Raw genomic sequence first — 26,389 nt, 5'->3', positions numbered from 1 at the left:
TATAGGAGTATCAGAAACTGCCTCAATGGAAACAAAAGGTATTTACATTAAATAAGACAACTACCTTTTTTTTCAGGCTCTGACATATTTACAAAGCCAGGGTGTGCAGCGCACAGCAATAAGGAGGAGCAGGTCTTGCAGAAAAAATAGTCCTTTATTTAATTCATGGTGTGGGACAACAACAAACCTTCAACGCGTTTCGTTCAAGGAACTTTATCTTGATAAAGTTCCTTGAACGAAACGCGTTGAAGGTTTGCTGTTGTCCCACACCATGAATTAAATAAAGGACTATTTTTTCTGCAAGACCTGCTCCTCCTTATTGCTGTGCGCGGCACACCCTGGCTTTGGATCTACACTCTAATACAGCTGCACGCTCTGGAGGGGAAACTGGGGAAGAAAGAAGACTCAGTGAGTACTTAACCTGGGGCTACCTAATGAGGAAAGAGAGGGCTGTCTTTGGCAACCCACTCCTACCTTCAGGGTACCTTATGCCCATTTAAAGGCACAGTACCATTGTAAAATACAATTATCACCCAGCACACTCCCCTCCTTTCACATAGTCCCAGCACTACTGAGCACCATTACAAATACACTCTGACATATTTACAGCATGGTGCAAAACATATGGTGAAAACAAAAAAGGGAACTGATTTCTGGCACTCAATACCACGAAGTAGCACAGTTTGCAACATTAGAGAAAAGCGAAGGGGAGGTGGAATAAAGAAGGCAGGGAGAGACGGGGGGAAATAAACTAAAAACATTTCTGGTTCTGGAGCTGATTGGAAAACCAGTCCAATCCTTCATTGAGACCATCACCACTAGTGGCACAGGTTGAATGAATGTACCAGTTCCTGTGGCGAAGTGAATGCAGTCCTAGCTTGTCTGTGATTTCTGCTGCATTCATATTGTTGGGCAGGTCCTGTTTGTTAGCAAAAACTAATAAAACGGCGTCTCGATGTTCATCTTCTGCCAACATTGTCATCAGCTCTTCTTTGGCCTCGTTCACTCGCTCACGGTCATTGCTGCCACCCACAAATATAAGTCCTTGTGTGTTTTGGAAGTAGTGATGCCAGCGAGGCCTGATCTTATCCTGACCACAAGTGCTCCTCAAATTAAAACTAAGCCGCCAATGTGGACCTGACCTACTGCAATCTAAGTTCCTAAGACTTGGTGCCCCAGCCATCACCAAACCGCTTACTTCCCTAATCAACTCTATTTTGTCTTCAGGCCATTTCCCTAAGACCTGGAAACTGCCAGAGTTGTCCCAATCTTCAAAAGTGGGGACAAAAACACAGTCTCAAACTACAGACCAATCTCCCTTCGCCCAATCCTATCCAAAGTCATGGAAAAATGTGTTCACTCCCAATTAAGGGATTACTATACCAAGACAAATTTCCTTAGCCAATTACAATCTGGCTTTCGCCCCAAACACTCCACAGTAACTACCCTGCTAAAAATTTGCAATCAGATCCAGTGTGGAATGGAACAGGGACAACTCACTGGTCGCGCCTCGGGCTCTGCCCCCTGACCTCCGTGACGTGCGCGGGTTGACGCGCGATCGGTCCCGTCCTCATTCTTTCTAGGGATGTCCAGGACCAGCGTGGGAGTGACGCGCAACGCAGGTTCCGCCCTCTGACCTCTGACCGCCATGACACGCGCGGGTTGGCTCACGATCGGTTCCGCCCCCATCTCTGATAAGGCTGCATACTAGGGCACGCCTCCGTGCACCAGCAGCCTATTGCGGTCTACTTCCTGGTTCCACCCTGGCTGGCTATTGGAGGCTCCTCCTTTATATACCTTCCTGCTACATTCAGGCTTTGCTGAGCAAAGTCTAGTGTGACGCTGTGTCTTGCTGCATTCTAGCTCCTGTGATCTTGCCTTGCTGATTAACCTCTTGTTGCCTGACCCTTCTTGTCTCTTGGATTCTTCACCTTTCCTCTCCCGATCCGGCTACGAACGACCATTCTCCTGTCTCCAGTCCTGACCTTGGCTAAATACTCCAATGATGCGATACTCTCCTATCCTGACCCTGGCTATGTACCCCGACGATCCACTCTGACGATCCGCAACTCTCCACTCCAGTCCTGGCAAGTACTTATACTATTCTTCAATCTATAACCCTGACCTGGCTTAAACAACTACTCTATATCCCAGGCGCGCCCGCGTGGCTGTGGGTTGGCAGTTACCAATTCCCTACCTCAGCACTGCGGTCGCACTTCGTTTGTGGTGAGCTACGCGTTACAGTATCACAGAGTTTTAAGAACTCGGATTGGAAATAGTCGAGCGCAGAATCAGGGTTGGGAATTAAATCGATTCTGTGCCAAGGGCAGTTGGTAAGGTCAGCCAGAAACTGTTGTGTGTTAAAGTTTCTAAATGTTCTAGTGAGGAGAACTTTAGGGCTTGATTGGGGCGGTTTAATTTTCCTTACACATTACACTATTGCTGTAGACTAGACTAGAGAGTACAGATCTGTTAGCAGGCATTTGCGGTTGCATATCCTGTTCGAAGTGCTATTTCTGAGAACAAGACAGTTGAGCTGTTTGCCCGAAAGATTTGCTTTTTTACTTTCTGTGTAATAACAAACTTAAACAGCTTATATGAAAATGATAAAGCAAGCATACTATTTTAACCCTTTCAAGCACACATCACTGCGAAATGCTCAAATAACTAGATTGGTCATCACTTGAGTCTAGGCGCAAAGTCCATCTTTCCTGTCTTGCCTTCAAATACTTTCTGGGCAAGCTACCCCCCTACCACATGCAGCACTTATCTGAGATCTGACTCCAAAAGACTGTTCATGGTCCTAATGTTCAGCAAATTATCCAGCCGCTCCTCCTTCTCCTACCGTGCACCCCAAAACTGGAACACCAGTCTAAGTTCTCTCAAAACTAAAGCTGTCTCACATTTTAATCTTGTCTCTTACTGTTACATACGCCTATAATATATATTATCTTTAAATGTGCATGCAATGTTTTGCATATAATGTATAGCCCTGAAAAAAACAGATACAAACCGGCGCCTCAAAAGTAAAGTCCAATGATTGTCCAAATGTACTGATAATAGTATTGGAGTCCTTATAAGGCGATCCAATCTTGTACCCCTGGACTTTACTATTGAGGTGCCGGTTTATATCTGTTTTTTTCTGTATTGTTCCTGACTTTGCTCTGTCAATGTTACTAGGCGGCCTTACCTCATATACTGTATATGAGTTTCCTTTGTGCTCTTGTTTTATTTTATTATTAGTGTATTTTCACAGTTTTTTGTTTTAGTTTAGTAAATACGGGTAAACTAGTTATCCCATCAGGTGCATCAGAAATGGCACAGTAGTTGCTGCGTGCACAAACTCACTTTGTCAGGATATGTAACCGCTTAGCATAGCATCTGTGCATATATGTGATCATTTAGCAACTGGCCCAGCTCTGGGCACCAAATTGTTGCAAGCACTCACGATTTAAAAGGTGAAAACGCCGTGACTCGATCCTCCAGGGCTTCAATGTTGCACCGCCAACCCTCCCGTGACTGCAGCGTCACGTAGGGCGGTCACATGACCGGCGGTGATCTCCTCCAGAAGCAGCAACTACCCGGCATGCCGTCCAGCAGGGAAATGCAAGAAACTCCTCCAACAGCAGGAAGCAGAGCGAAGCACAGCCGTGAAGTAAGCAAGGGTAAGCAAGGGTGGTGACTAAAAAAGTTTATTGAACAGACATGTGCAGCTGATGGATCCTCTGACGCGTTTCAGCCCTCAGGCCTTTGTCAAAGAGTGATCCATCAGTTATGGGAGGAACATAGATATAGGCAGAGTCAACACAAAACACCTGCACCAGGTATAAATCAGGTGAGGCAGGTAACATGCCTAATTGCTATATGACAACCAAGTTTAAAAACAATGCCAGGACATATAGTTCTATAAATTCTACAATATACAAAACTGATGTAAGAAAGAATAGTTACATATTCCTGGCAATTAAAAAACAATCAATAAATGTGAACAGGTACAAACATGTCTTGTAAGGTATTAAATAGCTAGATTTAATAAAAAGTAGACACCCCTATGGAGGATGAGTAATCAATGGCAACAACATTACTTATAAAAGCAACATAAGATAGGGTAACAATGATGAGTTAATGCAAAAGTGGGGGGGGGAGGGAGGTAAACAAGAAAAATTGGAAGGATAATAAGAACTAAGAAAACTAAATATACATGTAAATACATTAGTCATGAAGAAAATGTTGCAATTCCCAATCCACATTGAGACCATGTGGCTGAAGAGTATTTAGAGAAAAAATCCACTGCATCTCCATTTTATTTAGCCGGTTTAATCTATCACCGCCTCTGATATGTGTGGGGATATGTACAATGCCAAAGAATCTGAAGTTCTTTAAACCGCCAGACAAGCATAAGGTAAAATGTTTGGATACCGGATGTAAAAGATCCTGTTTGTTAATCAATCTGATATGTTCAGATATTCTTATGTGTAGTGGGCGGATGGTCCTACCAACATACTTAGCATTGCAACCACATAGAATTACATACACCACGTAACTCGTGTGAGAGTTTATAAATGTTGTAATTCTATATTTGTTGTCAGGAGAGGCGGTATGAACTCTTTTAGTGGGTAGTGCATATTGGCAGCATTTGCAAAAACCGCATTTGAAAAACCCTTTAGGTATGTTTCTAACTCTAGATTGAGGTTGTGACTGAAAAAGACTTTTTGAGAGAGATGTGGCCAAAGTATTTGCCCTCCTAAATGCGAATCTTGGTCTTTGAATAAATGGTTCCAAATCTGGATCTAGTTTCAATATGTTCCAATGTTTAGATATGATGTGTTGAATCTGTGATGCCTGTCTGCTGAACTTGGTGATGAATAAAGGATTATCTTGAAACTTGCTCTTTGTTACCTTTTATCAACATTTTCCTATCAGAACATTCAGCATAAACAAAAGCCTGATCTATATCTTTTTTAGAGTACCCTCTATCTGCAAATTTCGAACTTACAGTAGGTTATATGAATGTTGGAGAAAATTGTCTTGATCTGAGCATAATCTTTCATAACGTAAAAATTGCCCTTTAGGAATCCCACGAATCAGGGATCTGGGATGACAGCTTTTTGCATACAAGTATGAATTCCTAGACTGGGGTTTCGTAAAAATGTCAGTTAGTATTACAGAATTAGGGTCACCATAGAGTGTCACATCCAAATAGTTAATACTATGTGGATCAGTGTTGAATGTAAAATTAAGGTTAATCTCATTAACATTTAAAGTGTCAATAAAAGTGTGCAGGGTGTGTAGGTCACCATCCCAAATGAAAATCAAATCATCAATATAACGTTTATAAAAAATAATATTAGAACGAAAATTATTAGTGCTACCAAAAATGTGAACAGATTCCCATCAACCCAAAAAAAGATTGGCATATGAGGGTGCAAATGAGGTCCCCATTGCCGTGCCTTGTGTTTGAAGATAGAAAAGTGAATCAAAAAGAAAATAATTGTGAGTTAATAAAAACAGAATAGAATCATTAATAAAAGTGATTTGTGCAGTGGATAGTGAAGATAGCTGTAAATAATGATAAATTGCCTTGAGGCCATGTTCATGTGCTATAATTGTGTATAATGATGTGACATCCATGGTGACCCACCTATACCCCTTCTTCCAGACAATGTATAGACTATAATGTCAATGAATAATATAAGCAAAAAAAATCACAGAATATCCAGGAAGAGAAGAGCACCGTGTATACTGCACTTGAGTTTAGTTGATCCAGTATTCCTGTCACCAAAATCTTCCTCTCTCCTACTCTCCTGCTTGTTGCTGTAATGGGGCTGCTGCTGAGAGTAAGAAAAAGTTCTTGCTGAAATACCCTGTTGTGGGTGGTCATTGGTGGGCGTGGTTAGGTGCAACTTCATCTATTGGTAGAATCCTCATCATGTGATCACTGGAGGTTACAGCAACCATCCCAGGGTAACATCTGTGAGAGTATAGAGTTGATCTGAGTCTGCTAGTCTCACTCTATTAATCTCACTCCATGCATTTAACAGCAGGCACGGGAATCACAAACTTCAGCACAGCCAGCCTCCATGGAACACATACAAAAATAATAAACAGAAGGGAGACACAATGAGTGGTCATGTTAATGTAAACTGATATTCCAAGAAATGGATATATTCTAACAAGTGGAGCAAATGGCTCTGAAAGCAATACTAAAGGTCACTGGATAACAAAGGCACACCATATGAAACTCAAACATATAACCCAGCAAAATAACCATGTCCTTATATAAATAACCAGAAGCAATAATATGATCATATAAGGAAAATATAAACCAATGTATACGTGCAGAATGATCTGTGCAGTGCACAGAGTCATGGGATAGAGGTGGGTTGAGATAGCGACAGCCAAAGGATGGATCGCAGCATTGGCTTATGTTGATGATGATCCGAGGTGATTGGGCCACAATATTCAGACAGAGGAGCAAAAGCCAGATTATACCAACAGTCAGGATCTATGTGCAGGCAGAGGCGAGGTTCAAGGTGCTCAGTGTGGATATACTCAATAGACAGGCTAAGGGTTCTCCAAGGGCAATCTGCGACCGAGATTAAAAATAACAGCTTAGGTTGAGTTCCTTATTCATACCTCATTTTGGCCATTGTCCCCAGTACTTTGATCCACTGAGTTTCTTTTGCAACAGTAATCTTTGAATGTCACTCCCTCAATGCTTTTTCTTCATACCATCAATTACCTGAAACCTTAATTGGCTGGCATTGTGCCCAGCAAGTGTGAAATGATGGGCCACTGGTGCCTCCTGGTCACATCTGCGGATGGCAGCTTTATGCTGTCGAATCCGATCCTTTACAGTCTGAGTTGTCTCACCCACATATCCCAGATCACAGGGGCATTTGATCAAATAAATGACATATTGGGATAAACACGTATAGAAATCCTTGATAACATATTTTGTCCCCGTGTGTGGATGATGAAATGAAGTGCCCTCCTGTATACTGCTGCATTGGCTGCAACTATAGCATTTGTAGCAACCCAATTTTGGGGTCCCCATAAATGTTTGTCTTAGCGTGGTGCCACCAATATCAGCTTTGACAAGTTGATCACGAATATTTCTCCCCCATTTATAGGAGAAGAAAGGTTTGTCTAAAAAAATGGTGATTGTAAGGGATCACTCTGAAGCAAGTGCCAATGGCGTAAGATAATATTTTTGATGCGTCCACTCTGAGTGCTATACGTGGTCACAAAGGGTATCAAAAGTGCACTCGCTGTTCTCTGTACTCTTGAAGTGCCCTGACTGAGATTACTCCATAACTGGCCTTCAACCTTGAACCTCCGAGTCTGAAGAAGTCTGGCTCTTAAAAATTGGCTGAACGGGTAGACCTTTAATTGTGCCTGGCGGATGAAAACTAGTGTAGGAGGTTGTTTCTAGCCATTGTTTTAGAATAAATCTCAGACTCAAGTTTGTGATTTACTATGATAATTGTAGTATCTAGAAAATTGATAGCTTCTTTACTAGTGATGGTACTGAAGCTAATAGTATTGCGTGAGGTATTAATATCATTAATGAAATGTTGTAATAACCCAACGGTACCATCCCATACCATCAACACATCATCGATATACCGCACCCACGTATGCCCAAGCACTATAAACAGTGGATGATCAAATACAATATCTTCTTCAAATCTAGTCATGTAGATGTTGGCATACGTGGGTGCGACATTTGAGCCCATAGCTGTCCCCTGGTTTGTACATAGAAGGAATCCTCAAATAGTTATGTCAAGATAATCTCTAATAGAACAATGATCAACATGCGTTCTCTTGGAGTATAGAGGTCACCAGATGCTAGGACATCCTTAACTGCTCCAATACCATCAGCATGTGGAATTGAGGTATACAGTGAATTCACATCCAGTTTTACCAGAACTGCGTCCTCAGATAACAATGGTATAGACTCTATCTTCTGTATAACCCTGTTCACTTAATGTAACTATGTATTTGTAAGCGTGTATCTGCCATCATAACTCTGTGCCCAGGACATACTTGAAAACGAGAGGTAACTCTCAATGTATTACTTCCTGGTAAAACATTTTATAAATAAATATGCCTCTATGTCTACTGATGCCTTCAGAATTGTCTAAATCCGGGGTCTCAAGCTCAGACCTCAGCTTTCATGGATATCCCTGCTTCAGCACAGGCAGCTCTATCAGTGGCTTCGGCTGAGCCACTGACTGAGCCACCTGTACAAAAGCAGGGATATCCATAAAACCTGTCCTGTTGACGGCCCTTGAGGACTGAGTTTGAGACCCCTGTACTAAATAAACTGCAAGTCTTTTGCACTTTTTTGTTACATTGAAGCTGTGGACTATTTTTATTTTTGTAATTATGCTTAGAATCCGCACTATTTACTTTATATTATAATATAAACACAATCTTTGAATACAAATTCAGGGCTCTGAAGGTCCTTCAAGCATTGTTGATGATTTTATTTTTTCCTGTTAGCAAACTACAACATCAGCGCCATGGTCACCATAGCAACCAAGACATTTCTCCGCTATGACAAGCTGCAGAATTTGATAGACAGCATCAGGAAATTCTACCCGACCGTCACCATTATAATCGCTGACGACAGTGAAACACCACAGAAGGTGGAGGGGCCCTTTATTGAACAGTACATTATGCCATTTGGGAAGGTACAGTGCATTGATACACAGATACAGTGTTGTTGAAGGGTTCATCAGAGCAGGGGTGCTCAACTACAGGCCTCAAGCCCCCCTCAACGGGTCAGGTTTTAATGATATCTCAGCTTCAGCTCAGGTGGCTCAGTCAGAAGCTCAGTCGAAGACTGAGCCCTGATTGAGCCACGTGGGACTGCACGTGTGCTGAAGCAGGGGCTGATTGAGCCACCTGTGCTGAAGCAGGGATATTCTAAAATCCTGACCTGTTAGGGGTGCTTGCGGACTGGAGTTGAGCACCACTGCATTTGAGAACAGAATGCAAGATCCATGTTGGAAGCAGAAACAGTTCAACTGATTCATCACCTTATCTCATGATGTCCTTGTTTACCCACCTTTACTTGGGTAGTAATAACTCAATTGGTCTTTCTCCCCCTTCCTGTTTATCATGAAGACCACAAAACAATGTGTATGCTAAGTTTGCATAACCATTGCTGAAAAATAAGAATTCAAAGCACTTTGGAGTTGAAAACGGCAATGTAAACACAAGACGTAATGCAAATAGTGCTTGTGAGTAGAAAACAAATGGGTTAGCGCCAACTAGTGCACTATTGTATTCAGTAGTTACAGTGTGATTGTCACTATCCACAAAGCTCTGTTAATTCAGGGGCAGGGCTCGTAACCTCATGTTACCCACATTAGGACCGGACGTTTTTTTCCCTGAGGTTATTGCATACTCTCAAAGCTCATTCTATTCAAAACAATGGCCATGGTATATCACATTAGCAGAGACTTACTGTCACGTAATATAAGAACGTCTTATTGTTATTCATATCCAGGCACTGAAATAAGTGTTCAACTAAAGTTAAATAAGAGAGGAAAGGACACTAGTTAGTTAATTCATGCCTAACTGTTGCTTAACACCCTCCCAGGTCCTGTAAAATCCATATTTCGGGACGGTGTGGGAGTAGCACCAAGTTTAATCCCTGTGTTATCCCTGTGTTTCACCACATTTTTTATTTGAGTGCTATTCAAAAGGAGCTCTTCCCTTGCTCTTGCAAGGATTTGTATCCCATGTTCATTTACGATCCTTCTAGCACCTTATCTCTAACTAGACTGTCGCAAGAGCACCTTTCCTTTACCCCACCCCTGCCTATCCCTGTTTGTTCACTATCTATGAATTTTTCATGCCTTAAGATACGTTACTTTCCTCTTACTAACTCGTACCTATCTTCTCCAGTGTTCCAAAAAATAAATAAAATATAAGACGAGAAGTGGGAAGTTACATGCAGGCACAGCATGAATGCATATTTTCTATGGTGACTTGGGGGGGCTTCTAATTAAACACTGATTGTCTGTTGTCTTGAAAGGGCTGGTTTGCCGGGAGGAATCTGGCTGTCTCCCAAGTGTCCACGAAATATGTCTTGTGGGTGGATGACGACTTTATATTCTGCCACCGCACAAAGATTGAGAAACTGGTGGACGTTTTGGAGAAGACAACCTTGGATTTGGTGAGTGCCCTCATTATGCTGCACAGAAGATGACTGGTATGGTGAGTAACTAGTAGTATAAAAAGCATTTAATGGAACAGGCCCACTGACAAATGGTAGAAGTGGGGTTTAATTCAGGATTGTTACTTTAATATATTTGTTGGTAGGGATGTGGAATCACTGCTGTTTCATGCCATTGAAATGATCCTTTCTCAAGTACACATATGGAGAGAGATCTTAGTGATTGATAGCATACAGAGATCTGTGAGGAGAAGGTTGTTAATACATTGACCCTATAGGAGAGCAAAGAGTCTTTGACAGTATTGAAAGGCTCATTTTAATTAGTTACCTTAACTACATTTAGTAATTTGAACCTTATGTCTGGTACATCAACTTCTACAGGTAGGGGGTGCTGTGAGAGAAATTACAGGATACTCCACTACATTCCGGCAGAAGATAAATATCCTACCTGGAGGCAAAGAAGGGGACTGCCTTATGACACATCTGGGGTACCATCATGGCATTGAAGGCTTCCCTAACTGCGTGGTGACTGATGGAGTTGTGAACTTCTTCCTGGCACGAACTGAGAAGGTGTTGCAAGTTGGCTTTGATCCAAGATTGTCTAGAGTTGCACATTTAGGTAAGTTTAAGAGTTTGCAAAACATACAGAACCCCTATGTATTGCAATTCTGTTCAGCTGGTCCTAGCCGATTTTGGAGGGTGGCTCCTCCTTCCCAGGTTGAAGCTCACCCCTTCCCACTTTGAAATGGTTAAAAGCTCACTCCACTTCACCTTCCACACTCATGGGAACCTGCATACAGTTTGATTGCGACAAATCTAATACAGAGTGCTTTTCCTGGTAATGTACAGGTTAATAAGAGCTTCAATCAGACTTAGAACTATGCAATTAATTTTGACAGATATATTATAAATAATTCTTCCTGGTAATGTACAGGTTATTAAAAATGTATATTAGTGTTAGGACCCTTGAGACGTGGTCTGCCTTGGAGGGGCTCAAGGGCTTACAACACTTTGGCCAAAGAGTTAAACTAAAAGACCATTTTATTCAAAAGAAATATATATATACTGTATATAGGCAGTGTACTGTGTATCTGTGTTAATGGATGTAGCACTGAGCTCTGTCTGTGTTTCATGTTCTGTCTTTGGTTTTAAATAAGTTTAAGGGTTTACAAGTGTAACGGGTATTCCACCCCACCCAATCGCATATATAGTGTGGGTGAGTAGAACGTGCGGTGTTACCGGTGTGGTGCGTATACCTGCAGGCTCACAGGAAGTCTGAGCCTCCGCTAGTGAGAGCCTGGGGTGAATCCTCTGGAAAGTATCTTCTTTCAGCGCCTCCACCTATGTAGGATTCTATGGGAATGTAGAATGACCCTACATAGGAACCCACTCAGAAACCACACACACAGTGATTATATAACTAAGGACTTTACTAACATATAATAATAACCTGTGTCCCTCTCACAAGGAGACACTAACAGTGACGTCTCGCAGGACGATTCCCCAACACTAGGTGATCCCACCCAGTGTCCCAAGAACCCCACCCAATGTCCCGTACTCCTACAGAGATAGTCAATGGGTGACTGCGCAGTCACTAAGAACCTCTAGGCCTGTTGGTGCACATGTGATGCACAGGTGCCTGCCTGTCAGACCTCACAGCACTGCCCGCTGTGACTCTGACAAGGCAGCACTCCAAACTAGGGGCCGCGTCCTTCTCTAGGACCTCCCTAAGCAGTTACCCACCCAACTAGTGGATTAGTCTCTCTGCCTTAATATTGCTGCCAGACCCTGCATTGAATGGGAGATTTGTACTAGGTCACATTCACTTGACTTTATTCCTTTTTTAATGCATTTATTTTACCATTTGTATTGATATATAAAAAAAAGCCATTAAACAATTGGCTAGAATAATAATGTACAGGATCTGCCAAAAAAGCATTCATTACTTGTCTGTTAATGGGTTATTTTAATAGTTATTGTAGCTTGACCAACATTTCTCCAGCACTCAGAGTGCTGAAGGTGTTTGTACACCCAAGGGTAAGAAGTTTGTTATTAGAGGAAAATGCAATACATTAATAAATGGAGCCCTCTTACTGAAAGTGTTGATAATTTTGCTGCTCCCTGAGATTACTTGACCATATATTGTTTTCTTTTTTTTTTTAGAATTCTTTATAGATGGTCTGGGGGTGCTGCATGTTGGCTCTTGTGATGATGTTATCGTGGACCATGCCTCAAAAATCCACCTTCCGTGGTCCAAGACAGAGTTGGAGAAAGAATATGCCAAGTTCCGCTACCCGAAATCCTCAGATGATAGTTTAACTGAGAAACATAGATTATTTTATTTCAAAAACCGCTTTGGGTGCATGACTGGGAACTGAAGTCAAAAGACAGGCAAACAGAGATAAGGCTGTAGGAGTGGCTCTGTGAATGAAGGTACACTGAAAACACTGAGTTTGAATCAAGGGAGCCTGCTTTAAATCCTGGTGTCAGCTCCTTGTGACCTTGGGCAAGTCACTTTATCTCCCTGTGCTTCAGGCACCACAATTTGATTGTACGCTCTATGGGACAGGGACTTGCATCTGCAAACATTGTATGTCAGTGCTTTGCAAGAAAAAACATTATTATTATTATAAGGGATGGGGGATTTCAATGGAAGTATAAGAAGGGTTGTTCAGCACAGGATTGGACTAGTGAGCCCGTGGAAGGCTTCCCGACTCCCCACCCTCTTCCCCTACTTTCTATCCATATTGCCTTCTTTCCATATTGACTGTGGGAGGGGGACAGATTCCATGGTGGGCCCTAGATAGCCCAGTATGACACTGGTTCACTAGACTGTGCACTGCAACTGAATAGAATCTTTGATATCGCTTTCAATGATGAGCAGGTCTTGAGACTAATTGGGGTGGATTGGCACAGTGGTTTTGTGGAGTTACAGTTGCAGGCTTCTCTGGCATGGCCAATAAAACATACTGTTGATGTACAAAAAAATATGTTCATGAAAACGTAGGGAAAAAAACTTGGATGGATTGTATGGAATTGGAGCCATGTAAACTTGATGACTCAAGCGTTGAAAAAAACGTGTACAAGGAAACATCATTATAAATTGTTGACTGGTTAATTGTAATGTAGGAAAATGTTGCACACCAATAATCAAAAATAAATATGAGATACTGATACCGGTGCTCTCTAACTCGATAAGGGAAGACCCGCTGCAATCCAGGTACAGGATACACAATAAAGGAAGGGTAGAGGCTTCGCTGATTTTATAAATGCAATCATTTATTGAAGCCAATAAATAAATAAAGTGTCCAACATTTCAGCTGGCACAGCAGCCTTTATCAAGGAGTGCCACTAATTGACAAAGGCTGCTGTGACAGCCGAAATGTTGGACACTTTATTTGGCGTCAATAAATGATTGCATTTATAAAATCCGTGGAGCCTCTACTCTCCCTTTATTGTGTGTCCTGGGCTGGTTAATTGTAACATACAGTATAGCTTGATAGAGGTGTTGCTGAGATGTAAATCCCCCCAGCTGGCTAAAGAGATCGTAACACTCCAACACAGTAAGGAAACGCTACATCACACTCCAAATCAGGGCAAGTAACGTTACCTAAAACAGGAACGGATGCTTTTTCCTCTGAGTTAACACCTTAGTCACTAAGGTAAATTGTATGGCAGTAATTTAGCTCATTAGTATAGGGTTAACATCACATTATTTCAGGATAACGCTGCGTTATCTTCAAATAAAGTGAGTTATGAGAGAGACCGAGACAGGGAGACAGTAGATTTATGTACGATAGGTTAATAGAATGAGTGTATGGGGCAAGAACACAAGAAAAATACAATAAATGTTTGTGTCATTTTCAACACGAAGAATATCACTTGATTTTCCATAGCTATGTTAAAATGAATATGATTGTTTGTGTTTTTTTGTTATTTATTGAGCTATTATAATAACAATGGTCAGGTTCCAGTAAATGTGAAGACAAATATTTGTGTTTGGTACATTGCAAGCGACTATTATGTTTTGCTGTAATATTTTTCTATAGAAGAGCAGCTTTTTCAGTAAGTACAGAGTTTTACAGAATTGCCCGCTGTATTAAGCACATTACCAACGAAATATCGCAAAATTACTTGCAGCTCTTTTCAAGATATTTAGCTGCTTAATCAGATGACATTGCAGCTTTCTATTGGTTAGCTGGCAAAATACGTTTTTGCAGAACAGGGGCGTCCCTGGAGCTGCAAGTAGAACACACACACGCGGGGGAGGGGGGGGAGGGGGTTGAGGATAGGGAGGGGTACTACTGCTTTAATGCCAAAGCTCTAGTACATTTTGTAACCATATCTACTTTGTTTTGTGTCTCACTATTGGTCCATTCTTTTCAACAAATGATAAATATGGTATATTAAGTGTGCACTATGGCAATCATTATTATTAATATTCATCAACTCCATTTTTCATATATTTATTTTGCATATACCAGGATGCAGTATACATTTCTCATAAAGACGAGAGCAAGGCACCTACATTTATTTTGCTCGAAGCAGCAAACTCTAATATAGAAGCTTTGAAGAAGCAATAATCCTGCTCCCCCTCAAAACACTTTTTTTATTTAGATATTTTAATTTAGCTGAAGTAGTGGCGAGAACCCGTGCCCACCAGTCTTACCACTGGGAGTGTCAACGTAGAGCAGATATTTATTGCCGCATTTTGGGGAAATAATGACCCCAGCAATATCATCGTTGGCCATGATTAGAAGATATGAGGCATGTTAGAGCAATGTTGCCTTTGTTTATGGACACCTCACCATCGTCTGCATAGATGTTTCATCTGGAAAAATGTGGGCACCAGCAGTGATGACTTTGTGTTAAACTGGAGGGAGACTCCTAATTAGAAGACTGGGAACCCAATACTGGTAAGCAAAAAAAGAATGACTGCATCCCAGGGGTTTACTGACTGAAATGTTTGCAAACATCAAATATCAATAGGTATGTTAGTGACCTTCTTTGTTCAGAATAACAAATGATTTAATACTGTTTCCGTCCTATTTTGTTGACCCTATTCTTGGAAGCCATTTTTTTAAAAAGAGAATAAAGCCCTGTTATGGCTCGTAACCGCCTCTAACCCATTGTGTAACATCACCTCATTTTTCTATCAGAAGTAGTAGACATTGTAGTATAACATTACATTTAATACATTATGTCTGACACTCCGATACTGCATGACTTTTGCTATGAGAACTGTGACACATCCTCATTCACCTTGGTTTGTGGTATTTGAACTACTCTTTTTATTTAATGAAGTGATGTTAAGCCCTGCATTGTATGACTGTAAGTTACAGAAGATGTCTTCCTGACGATGTTTTACTTGCACTCTTAATATATTGAAAACTACAATAAAATTGTTATTCTTTTTCACTGGTCTCTGAAATTCATTTGTTTGGCCTGCCTAAACTGCAAATATAAATATTCTCTGAATAATGTTGCTACGTATCTCAGGAGATTCAGATAAACCCAATGTTCACAGCCCCACATTGGATATTTAAACTAGGTAAAGATTGGGGCTTTTCCTTCATATCCAGGAGGCTCTGTCTTAATATCCACGATACTCCGATAACAGCTTCAAAAGGCTTAAGTCTCCAAACCTCATTTAAATACTGGGAAAGTGGGTTACTAAAGTCTTCCCGCTGAGAAAATAGGGCTAGAAATAGCACTACATTTACCAAAGCAAAGGATAAAGAGAAAAGAAATGCAATGGGATTTTCATTTGATTAGTCTGGTGCAATTATTTTGCATTGGTTTTGCCATGGTTTTGCAGCTGGAAGACTTGATTGAATAATCTCTTTGGACTCACGGGACCTATTCAGATGATCTGGATCATTGCAAACAGCTTTTTTTAGATACAAATTGGTGCATGTGAAACTTTATTTGAATTGCGCTTGTGTGCGTCTATGAACTAACCTAAAATGTTGCCAACTGTGTCAAAATGTCAACGCATTTTCATTTGTTTTGGCGAACAGAAATGGAATGCGCTTGGAGTACAAAGAGAAATTGAAAGTGTGTCAAAATCGTCCGCAAATTTCAACTTGACGTAAATATTAAAAATTTAACAAAAAGAAAAAAGGTCTCTATAGAATGCACTCACTGTGATGAATAATGTCTTAATTATATATATTTTTTAAACTTTTATTTGTAGTATTTTAAAATGGTGGAAACAGGATTGGCAAAAATTAGTCTATGACCAATCCCAATAGACAACACACTACTCATAAACACACCAAAATAAAGCAGTATTAAACTATATTATTTTATTGCCCCTACTGGATACAGTATATTGAAAGACTGAGAAGAGTTTATAGAAAGATTGACCTGTTGGTAATGTTTCAACCTACTAATATAGGCCTGTGTAAAGACTCTTATCAAAACATTTATTCTAAAACCCCAGGTTAATGATAAACATGGAGCACTAAGTCCCTTACTAGAGATAAGTCAGTAGGACAACAGATACAAAAATGATTTACAAAAACCAATAAAAAACACACATAAGGCGTATCCACAATCTAGATGATCCTAGATGTGAGGTCACAAACACCAATGAGGCGTATACACAGCCCAGATATTGGCAGCTGTGTAATCACCATTAACCGCTTGATCCGTTTATACCATTAATTGTGGCAGCCTCGTAGTGTAAGGCTTCTGCTTGATCCGTGCCGGTTTTTCACTACAGTCCAGGTTTTCTGTTCTCCTGCCCTTTCTGCACTCTGTGGCCATTTTGGGTACTGGCAGCCTGTTTATAAGGCTGCAGTTACCATAGGGAGTCGCCGAGCAAAGTTCTGTGTGTTTGCAGCTCCTGTCGGTCTTTGCAGTTACGCCTTACTCTCTTGCATGTTTTGAATTCCTGTTGCTGACATCAACCGTGACCCCGACCTCGCTGCCTTCCACCTGCCCAGACCTCCACTTGCCTCCTCGACTTGGCACCTGTTCTGCCAGCCGTGACCTTTGCCTGTCCCCTGGACTTTGCAACTCTGCCGCCAGCCCTGACCCCTGCTTTCATACCAACTGCGGATTCTCTTACAGGACTCTGTCCCTGGGTTGTGGTCGGTTTATTTGTATCCCTACCTCAGCCCTGCGGGTCCGCTTCCTGATTTGAGATGAGCTCCGTCACACGTAGACCAGGTCTATATTAATGACCTGTAAATATGGTTCTATATCTAACAAGCTAACAATCACTAGCACAAGTACCATGTTGTGGCAGGTAACAATCATAGTCCAATATCATGCATTACTTAAGATCTAATTAATCCTCATAGTAGCTTATACATGGCATACATACAGGCTATACACAGGCCATGAGTCACCACCACACTTCAGTCTCTCAGAGATGAGCATGAGGGTGGTCACAAGCCCACAGGATGGCTTGTCACAGCCTAGACTGCTTAGGGCTTATGTGACAGGGGGGAAAGAGAGGTAGAATAGACTATCCATGTTACATATGGTTCTATATCTAACAAGCTGACTGTTAGATCTAATCACTAGCAGGTAATAATCATAGTCCAATATCATGCATTACTTAAAATTTAATTAATCCTCATAGTAGCTTATACATGATCCATCTTTTCAAATCAGGGACAATAATCTCCTATGCCCCTAACTGATAGAGTGATAGTGATGGCAACAAAAGGAAAATTATTGCAGCTGGTCAGATATTCCGTATATTAAAGCTGCTACCTCTGCTTACACTAAACACATCAAACAATGTGTATTAACGCCTAGAGGCACGGATCTCCTGTCCGTATCAAATTATAGCCTCATATTATAGCGATAAAAAAATTTTTTTTACAGAGTATATATTTCTCTCTCTTGCTGGGATTTCAAACTAATATTAATATTACCATTACTACACATAGTTGATAAACAGTTTATAAGCTATAGAGCAGGGGTGGGGAACGTCCGGCCCGCGGGCCGTATAAGGCCCGCAAAGTCATTTGGTCCGGCCCCCGGGAAGCAAGCCTGCAAGGATGGTTTAAAAAAAAAAAACTTTTTTTAAAACTCCTCCTCTCCTGATTGGCTGCCCGTGCTGTCACTTGCCAAGATTTTTTTTTTTGGACCGCCTCTTCCCTCAGCACTGCTCTCTTCCCTTCTTTCCTCCAGTAATGCCGGCTCCTTAGGCTCCGCCCCTCTGTCTCTCCCTTTAGGCTCCGCGGGCCTGCCAGTCTCTCAGCTGCACTGGCCATGCTGCTCCAGCAGCCCATCCACGGGCCCCAGGTAACCCACATGCCCCCTTATATCCCCTCCCAGGCACCTTACCCACCCCAAGGGGGGATAGGCCTTATTATTGTGTGTGTTTGCAGAGGTGGGCTTATTGTGTGTGTGTGTCAATGTCACTGTGTGTGTGTGTGTGTGTGTCACTCTCACTGTGTGTGTGTGTGTGTGTGTGTGTGTGTGTGTGTGTGTGTGTGTGTGTCACTCTCACTGTGTGTGTGTGTGTGTGTGTGTGTGTGTGTCACTCTCACTGTGTGTGTGTGTGTCACTCTCACTGTGTGTGTGTGTGTGTCACTCTCACTGTGTGTGTGTGTGTGTGTGTGTGTGTCACTCTCACTGTGTGTGTGTGTGTGTGTGTGTGTGTGTGTGTGTGTGTGTGTGTGTGTGTGTGTCACTCTCACTGTGTGTGTCTCTCACTGGGTGTGTGTGTGTGTGTCACTCTCACTGTGTGTGTGTGTGTGTGTGTCACTCTCACTGTGTGTGTGTGTCACTCTCACTGTGTGTGTGTGTGTGTGTGTGTGTGTCTCTCTCACTGTGTGTGTGTGTGTGTGTGTCACTCTCACTGTGTGTGTATGTGTGTGTGTCACTCTCACTGTGTGTGTGTGTCACTCTCACTGTGTGTGTGTGTGTTTCACTCTCACTGTGTGTGTGTGTCACTGTCTCTGTGTGTGTCACTGTCTCTGTGTGTGTCACTGTCTCTGTGTGTGTGTGTGTCACTGTCTATGTCACGGTCACTGTGTTTGTGTGTCACTGTCTGTGTGTGGCAGCAGCCGCCTGAGGTGATTAAGGACCTGAGTATCACCAGGGCGGCGCGGGTAAGCAGCGCGCTGGGGGGAGAGGGTATAAGAGGAGTCTGCAGTGGGAGAGACACCTCACTACCGCCTCTCCTCCTCCTCCCCACACCGGGCAGCAGTTGTGGAGGGTACCTGCTCCTATCTCCCCCTGCTCCGCCCCTCCCCCGTGCACTTACACGGCCCTCCTCCCCACACCGGGTAGCAGTTGCGGAGGAGGGCACCTGCTCCGATCCCCCCTGCTCAGATTTCCCCCCCCCCCCTTGCGCACTTACACTGTCCTCCTCCCCACACCGAGAAGCAGTTGCGGAGGGCACCTGCTCCGATCCCCCCCCAATCAGATTTCCCTCCCCCTGTGTGTGTCAGAGAGAGTGTGTGTGTGTGTGCGTCTGAGAGTGTGTGTGTGTGTCTGAGAGAGAGAGTGTGTGTCTGAGCGAGTGTGTGTCTGAGCGGGTGTGTGTCTGAGAGAGGGAGAGTGTGTCTGAGAGAGGGAGAGTGTGTGTCTGAGAGAGTGTCTGAGAGAGAGAGGGAGAGTGTGTGTCTGAGAGAGAGAGGGAGAGTGTGTGTCTGAGAGAGAGAGGGAGAGTGTGTGTCTGAGAGAGAGGGAGAGTGTGTGTCTGAGAGAGAGAGGGAGAGTGTGTGTCTGAGAGAGAGGGAGAGTGTGTGTCTGAGAGAGAGAGGGAGAGTGTGTCTGAGAGAGAGTGAGAGTGAAAGTGTGTGTCTGAGAGAGAGAGAGTGTGTCAGAGAGAGAGAGAGAGTGAGAGTGTGTGTCTGAGAGAGAGTGAGAGTGTGTGAGAGAGAGAGAGAGAGCGTGGGGGAGAGAGAGAGTGGGGGAGAGAGAGAGAGTGGGGGAGAGAGAGAGAGTGTGGGGGAGAGAGAGAGAGTGTGGGGGAGAGAGAGAGTGTGGGGAGAGAGAGAGAGTGTGGGGGAGAGAGAGAGAGAGTGGGGGAGAGAGTGTGGGAGAGAGAGAGAGAGAGTGTGGGGGAGAGAGAGAGTGTGGGGGAGAGAGAGAGTGAGTGGGGGAGAGAGAGAGTGGGGGAGAGAGAGAGTGGGAGAGAGAGGGGGAGAGAGAGAGTGGGGGAGAGAGAGAGAGGGGGAGAGAGAGAGTGGGGGAGAGAGAGAGAGAGAGTGGGAGAGAGAGAGAGTGTGTGAGAGAGGGGGAGAGAGAGAGAGTGGGGGAGAGAGAGGGGGGGAGTGGGGGAGAGAGAGAGTGGGGGAGAGAGAGAGTGGGAGAGAGAGAGAGAGTGGGGGAGAGAGAGAGAGTGGGGGAGAGAGAGAGTGGGGGAGAGAGAGAGTGGGGGGGAGAGAGAGAGAGAGAGAGTGGGGGGGGGGAGAGGAGAGAGAGTGGGGGAGAGAGAGAGCGGGGGAGAGAGAGAGAGTGGGGGAGAGAGAGGGAGTGGGGGAGAGAGAGAGAGTGGGGGAGAGAGAGAGAGAGTGGGGGAGAGAGGGAGAGGGGGAGAGAGAGAGAGTGGGTCTGACCGTCTGAGAGTGGGTCTGACAGTCTGAGAGTGGGTCTGACAGTCTGAGAGTGGGTCTGACAGTCTGAGAGTGGGTCTGACAGTCTGAGTGAGAGTGGGTCTGACAATCTGAGTGAGAGTGGGTCTGAGAGTGAGAGAGTGGGTCTGAGAGTGAGAGAGTGGGTCTGAGAGTGAGAGAGTGGGTCTGAGAGTGAGAGAGTGGGTCTGCGAGTGAGAGAGTGGGTCTGAGAGTGAGAGAGTGGGTCTGAGAGTGAGAGAGTGGGTCTGAGAGTGAGAGTGGGTCTGAGAGTGAGAGTGGGTCTGAGAGTGAGAGTGAGAGTGGGTCAGAGTGAGAGTGGGTCTGAGAGTCTGTGAGTGGGTCTGAGAGCCTGAGCGAGAGAGTGGGTCTGAGGGTCTGAGAGAGAGAGTGGGTCTGAGGGTCTGAGAGAGAGAGTGGGTCTGAGAGTCTGAGTGAGAGTGGGTCTGACATCTGAGTGAGAGTGGGTCTGAGAGTGAGAGTGGGTCTGAGAGTCTGTGAGTGGGTCTGAGAGCCTGAGCGAGAGAGTGGGTCTGAGAGAGAGTGGGTCTGAGAGAGAGTGGGTCTGAGAGTGAGAGTGGGTCTGAGAGAGAGAGTGGGTCTGAGGGTCTGAGAGAGAGAGTGGGTCTGAGAGTCTGATTTCCCTACCCCCTGCCCGATTTCTGTGTGTGTGCGTGCGCGCATGTGCGTGCACACAGACACAACCCACAGTCAGTCATAGTCACCCACCACCCAAGAGTCAGTCACCCAAAGAGAAGCAGTTCCAGCCATCACATTAGTGGTGAGTTCATTAAATGTTTGACCAAATATAGCAGGCTAATTTTTAAGTTGATAATTTTGTATGGCCCTCGAATGATTTTACAAATATCAAGATGGCCCTTGGGAGAAAAAAGGTTCCCCACCCCTGCTATAGAGTATCACACATGATATTACTGAATAGAACTTCCTAGTTAAAAGCTCGTATATGGACACACATAGACCTGCTTATACATGCTGTGTTAGCGTAATTCCTCCTAGTGCATTATAAAACTTACAGCTGACATACAATATAGTTGTTAACTCGTCAATGCAGCAGACATCAGGGGGAGCAAAGTCCTTCTATAACCCTGACTCAAGCTTGTTTTAAACCGGTATGGTGATAATAGCGGCAGAGCAAAAGACAAACAAATTGTGGCAGTTAATCTTATATCACAAAAGCTGCAAAACGCAACTTAAAATAGGCACGTAAAATCTGTTCTTACGCCTACAGACACGGATCTCATGTCCACATCCAGTTATAGCCCCATGTTGTTGAGAATAAGATTCCCAGTAAAGTTTCGAATTGTATATTTGCTCTTACAATGTATCAACCCTGTTTCATTTTTGCTGCCTGTAAGAGATGTGTGCAGAGGTATAAAATGAAGATCGTGTTTAAGGTGAAATTAAAACGAGGCTTTATTGCCTGTTCCTTTAAACAATACAGCAAACAACCATACATAAAACAATAAACACCTATCCCTGTGTAAGGGCTAACTTATTTCCCCAGTCCCTCTGAAAGGCTGGGGGCTTAAGCCCCTTACCTACTTATCACCGCAAAATGTCTCAGAGGTACCTTAACGCAGGTGGCCCTTCAGGTGAGTGGTGTCCGGGTAGTTGTCTGCTTGAGGGTCCAGGCATAGAGGTCTGGTCCCCTTTTGTCTTGCTCCCAGAACACAGCCCTCCTTTTCCTTATGTCAGCTAAGGAATCTATTTCCTGTTTCTCAGGTCAGGCATTTTCTAACAGTCCTAGTCAGCCAGGTGGAGTCTGGTTGATTGCCTGTGCAAATGTATTAAGTTTTAATAGTGTTATGTTTTTTTCACAGCACATTTTGTGGTCCAATTCCGTGTAGCGCAGGATCTTACACTCCCGTTGTCACTCTCCCACCCCGCTCTCGGGGTATTCTGTGAGCCCCTGGCGTCTGGGTTGGTATTGCGCAAGCGCACTCCTCCTATGGTCCGCGGCTCACTCTATCTGCTCCGGGTGCGTGGAGGGATCATTGCCTGGATAGTGTGGATGCGCGCGCTCTCGGAGCCCCAGTGACGTGCGCACTTAGGGCATTATGAGGACGCACCTCCCACGCGTCCCGCGGCCTCCATTGACATAGAGGTCTTTTCCCTTAGTAGGTCACTGCGCAAGCGCGTACCACTGGAGGTTGTTAGACCTCATATGCCTCCGGATTGGTAGCCAGGGGCGGGGCTAGTCATCGTCAGCCCTGTGCACAGATACAAGAGATATGCACACATCAGGAGATCATTAGCAATTAGAGAGGGCGGACCACACTTGGGCTGTGAGTATTGGTTGCTTATGTTATCTTGTACATATATATATATATATATATATATATATATATATATATATATATATATATATATATATATATATATATATATATATATATATATATATATATATATATATATATATATATATATATATATATATATATGTGTTAATAAAGTTGTGATATATATACCTTGAGAAAGCGCTCTGAGAAGCGTGAAACGTTGCTGGGGCTCTCCTTTGCCCTTTTTTCCATGACCAATAAATATTTTTTTGATGGGATACGCACCCTCCTCTCTACTTTTTTCTGGATATACAGTAGCGCTCTGCCAGTTCTCTTCCTTTCTATCAGTTTACCCTTCGGACGGAAGCACACCTGGGGACCCCTTACCTGTGGATCGCATGGACGTTGCAGCACTCAGAGTGAGTTAACCGCTACATGTTTTCCTGCTCAGGACTTTATTAAGACTGTTGGTACATCCTAGGGTGTGATTATGCTTATCTTTCCTGGTTTCACTGTTTACATCAGCGTCAATTATTAGTGAGCTTATTATCCAGGATTTGCAACCCAGTACCTGTCTCCTATCAAGTTTATATTCAGGGGTCCCCCCACGAATATCTGGCTATTCACTCATTCACCCATCTCGCTGTTGTGGTCTTTAGCATTACGCACTCACATGGTGGAAATGTAACCTGATTTCAGCTTTTACAATTGAGTTTTAAATATAAGCATTGTACAATTTTGTTTTCACTCATGATGTGCTAAACATTTTGCTCTGAATTAGTGCATTCCCTTTAGTTTTGTCTGCTAGTAATGTTTACCTTAGCAGCAGCACAGCAACACTATAACAGATAAGTGCATAAAACCTACTAATACAATCTACCCCAAATCACAGAGAATGTACACGCAAAGCATGCAGCTAAACTCTCAATGCATACATATGTAGCACCCCTGTGCGATTCCAAATTAGTTTAAGGGGTTAAAAGGGATTTAAGGAGTTAATTCCTAGTAATACCACATTTTGTTATATTGTTGCAAAGTAGCTAGGCAGGGATCTGCTTACTCCCTGTATTCTAGAATATGCTGGAATGGTCACATGGTTCAGTGTGACTCAGCATCGGCCAAAATCTGCCCATTTTCTGCTCAGAGACAGAGTTGGGTTATTAAGAGGAGGGACCTAGAGCTCCACCTTCAGATCCCAGAAGGTACCAGAGGTGGTCTCACCGGAACATAGTTAAGTATTGATGGGGTAGAAGCCCTTTTGTTGTTTTGATAGATAGGGAAGTGCCCTTGAATATAGGCTCCTTACTAATGTAGGAGTCATAGAAGTGCAGGCACCCCGCTGGGAGACCTGTGTCCCCCAGAACTAATGAAATAGGGTCCCAGTATATGGCCCTGATGTGTGTTTCACCCACAATACAGGAATATGGGTATTTCAGACTAGGGTCCTAGTTAAGGCTTGGAGTAAAGAATCTCTCCTGTTCTGTCCCAAGTGATAGGGTGAATGCTTGGGTGAGATGGCACCCTGCCCATGGATCTCAGTGGTGAGGAATCATCATCGTCTGTTGTTGTTTTGCCCTGGAATGTGGATAACACAGTAAAGAATGTTGCCTCTTTGGGAATGCTGCCAGAGCATTCTAAAGATGATGTGTTGGACTGTTTCTATTAATAATATTAATAATAATGCTTAAGAAAAGTTCCTGGCGCCCTCCATTCATTTGCTTACCACACCAGCCTGCACAGATGCTAGCACCCTGAGAGACAAGGTGATAAGAGCAACTTTTTAATAAGAGCAACTGAGCATCATCTGCACTTTAACACAACACCGGACAGATATTGGGACACTTTGGTTTGACCCCTCTTCTGTTGGCCGGGCGAAGAGGTGTTACACATTGAAAAGGTACATCCAGAACAGTGGAAGTGTTCTGGGTTTAGACATACGCTGTCACAGCATGGCAAAACTTCCATTCATTCTCTGAATGAGTATAATGGGCCATATTTTATGGTATGTATCAAGGCAAATCTGCACTATAGGCATCAAATAAAAAAGTCCCATTTAAATTAAAAGGATTCTTTTTTGATACATCTGCTGCAGATTGTTTTGCTCCAGTATTCCACCACTTTCCCCTTGATGTTTGGCAGTATAGGGTAAGTATGCAAATAACTCTTACATGGACAAGTTATATGTTGAAGGCTCTTTACTACCAAAATGACACACACACACACACACACACACACACACACACACACACACACACACACCTATATCAGGTACAGAGTGAGCAGCAAAAGAACAAGTCTCTCAGACATACACAACATGCACAGACATGCCTGCCAAAGCCATATTTCTGTAGAACGAGCAAGAATGGCAAGAGCAGGCTATATACATGTAGTTCTCTAATGAGTCACATTCATGTGCTGCTCTACACATCCATGCTGCTCATAACAGTGTGTAATCTTTTGCTTCTGCCTTAATAAAAATAAGGGATATCTCAGTGATTGTCCTGTAACCGTAACACGTTTCCATTATATTCCTCAGCAGTTTCTTCTGATTTCACAGTGAGGAGATCCTAAACCCGTTGACACCCACAGGTTAAAAGCAGAAGCTCTGTTCTACACGGCACAGTCTGACTCCTGGTTCAGAGACGAAATTCTCACGGCTCTTACTTCACCTCGCATCCAGAAACAACTGACTTGCTTGTTACACCCACACCGTGGAGCTCGTCATAGCAAAGGTGTCCTGTTTATGAAAAACTATTTCAGAAGACAGCAAAATACATGGAGAGAAAACACAGATGCTGGGGGATTCATCAAGCTATAATACATGATATCACACCCCAATCAGTGGTCCTCTGACCTGTACCCTGGGGGGAGAGGGTGGCGGTCGTTGTTTGGGTCCATTGTGTGAGGGAGGAAGAGATCGGTGGAGAAAGGTTGTCTTCTTTGCATGGTATGGGAAGCATGTCTCGGCTCTCCCCTCTATCAGTGGACCTGCCCAATACAGCATTGACTTGATTGCCAATTAATAACGGGTCAGGGTGTGATACCCTTTATAGGAGCTTAATGAATCTGTCGCAGAGAATGCTAGGTATTGAAATGACATGTTTCTTACTCCCAACTCATTTAAGGAGTCGTCAGATGTGACTGGCCTCATCTCTTCTGTATTGTATGGATGTCTTTATTTATATAGCACCAAAAGTGTACTCAGTGCTTCACAAAGAATGCAGTACAGGGAATTATAATACATTAAGCGCAGCAAATTCAGACAATAGGAAAGGAAATCCCTGCCCCAAGGAGCTTACAATCTAAGAGGTATGATGGGAAGCTTACAGCAGGTGAGGGAATAAGTG

The 26,389-nt window shown here is 43.4% G+C and overlaps 2 protein-coding genes across 10 annotated transcripts in view; one reads left to right on the top strand and one right to left on the bottom strand.

Annotated features, from left to right (window-relative positions):
• The window catches only part of B4GALNT1 (beta-1,4-N-acetyl-galactosaminyltransferase 1), a 278,757-nt gene extending 263,147 nt beyond the window's left edge, over nucleotides 1–15,610 (top strand). For 8 of the 9 annotated variants that reach the window (XM_075591569.1, XM_075591570.1, XM_075591568.1 and 5 more), the window contains 4 exons: nucleotides 8,509–8,699; nucleotides 10,052–10,192; nucleotides 10,574–10,811; nucleotides 12,356–15,610. In XM_075591569.1, coding sequence (XP_075447684.1) covers nucleotides 8,509–8,699; nucleotides 10,052–10,192; nucleotides 10,574–10,811; nucleotides 12,356–12,570 — 785 coding nt within the window. In that variant the 3' untranslated portion in view covers nucleotides 12,571–15,610. Of the gene's footprint in view, nucleotides 1–3,296; nucleotides 3,666–8,508; nucleotides 8,700–10,051; nucleotides 10,193–10,573; nucleotides 10,812–12,355 lie in introns of those variants that run through there. The other variant, XM_075591575.1, reaches the window with a different exon arrangement.
• Nucleotides 15,611–24,276: 8,666 nt separating this feature from the next.
• LOC142489928 (solute carrier family 26 member 10-like) overlaps nucleotides 24,277–26,389 on the bottom strand; it is a 111,504-nt gene continuing 109,391 nt past the window's right edge. Inside the window, 1 exon segment of the mRNA XM_075591567.1 lies at nucleotides 24,277–25,779. Coding sequence (XP_075447682.1) covers nucleotides 25,741–25,779 — 39 coding nt within the window. The 3' untranslated portion in view covers nucleotides 24,277–25,740.

This window comes from Ascaphus truei, chromosome 3 (genome assembly GCF_040206685.1).
Source record: "Ascaphus truei isolate aAscTru1 chromosome 3, aAscTru1.hap1, whole genome shotgun sequence".
NCBI lineage: Eukaryota > Metazoa > Chordata > Amphibia > Anura > Ascaphidae > Ascaphus > Ascaphus truei.
This window is presented reverse-complemented; position numbering and strand designations above follow the sequence as displayed.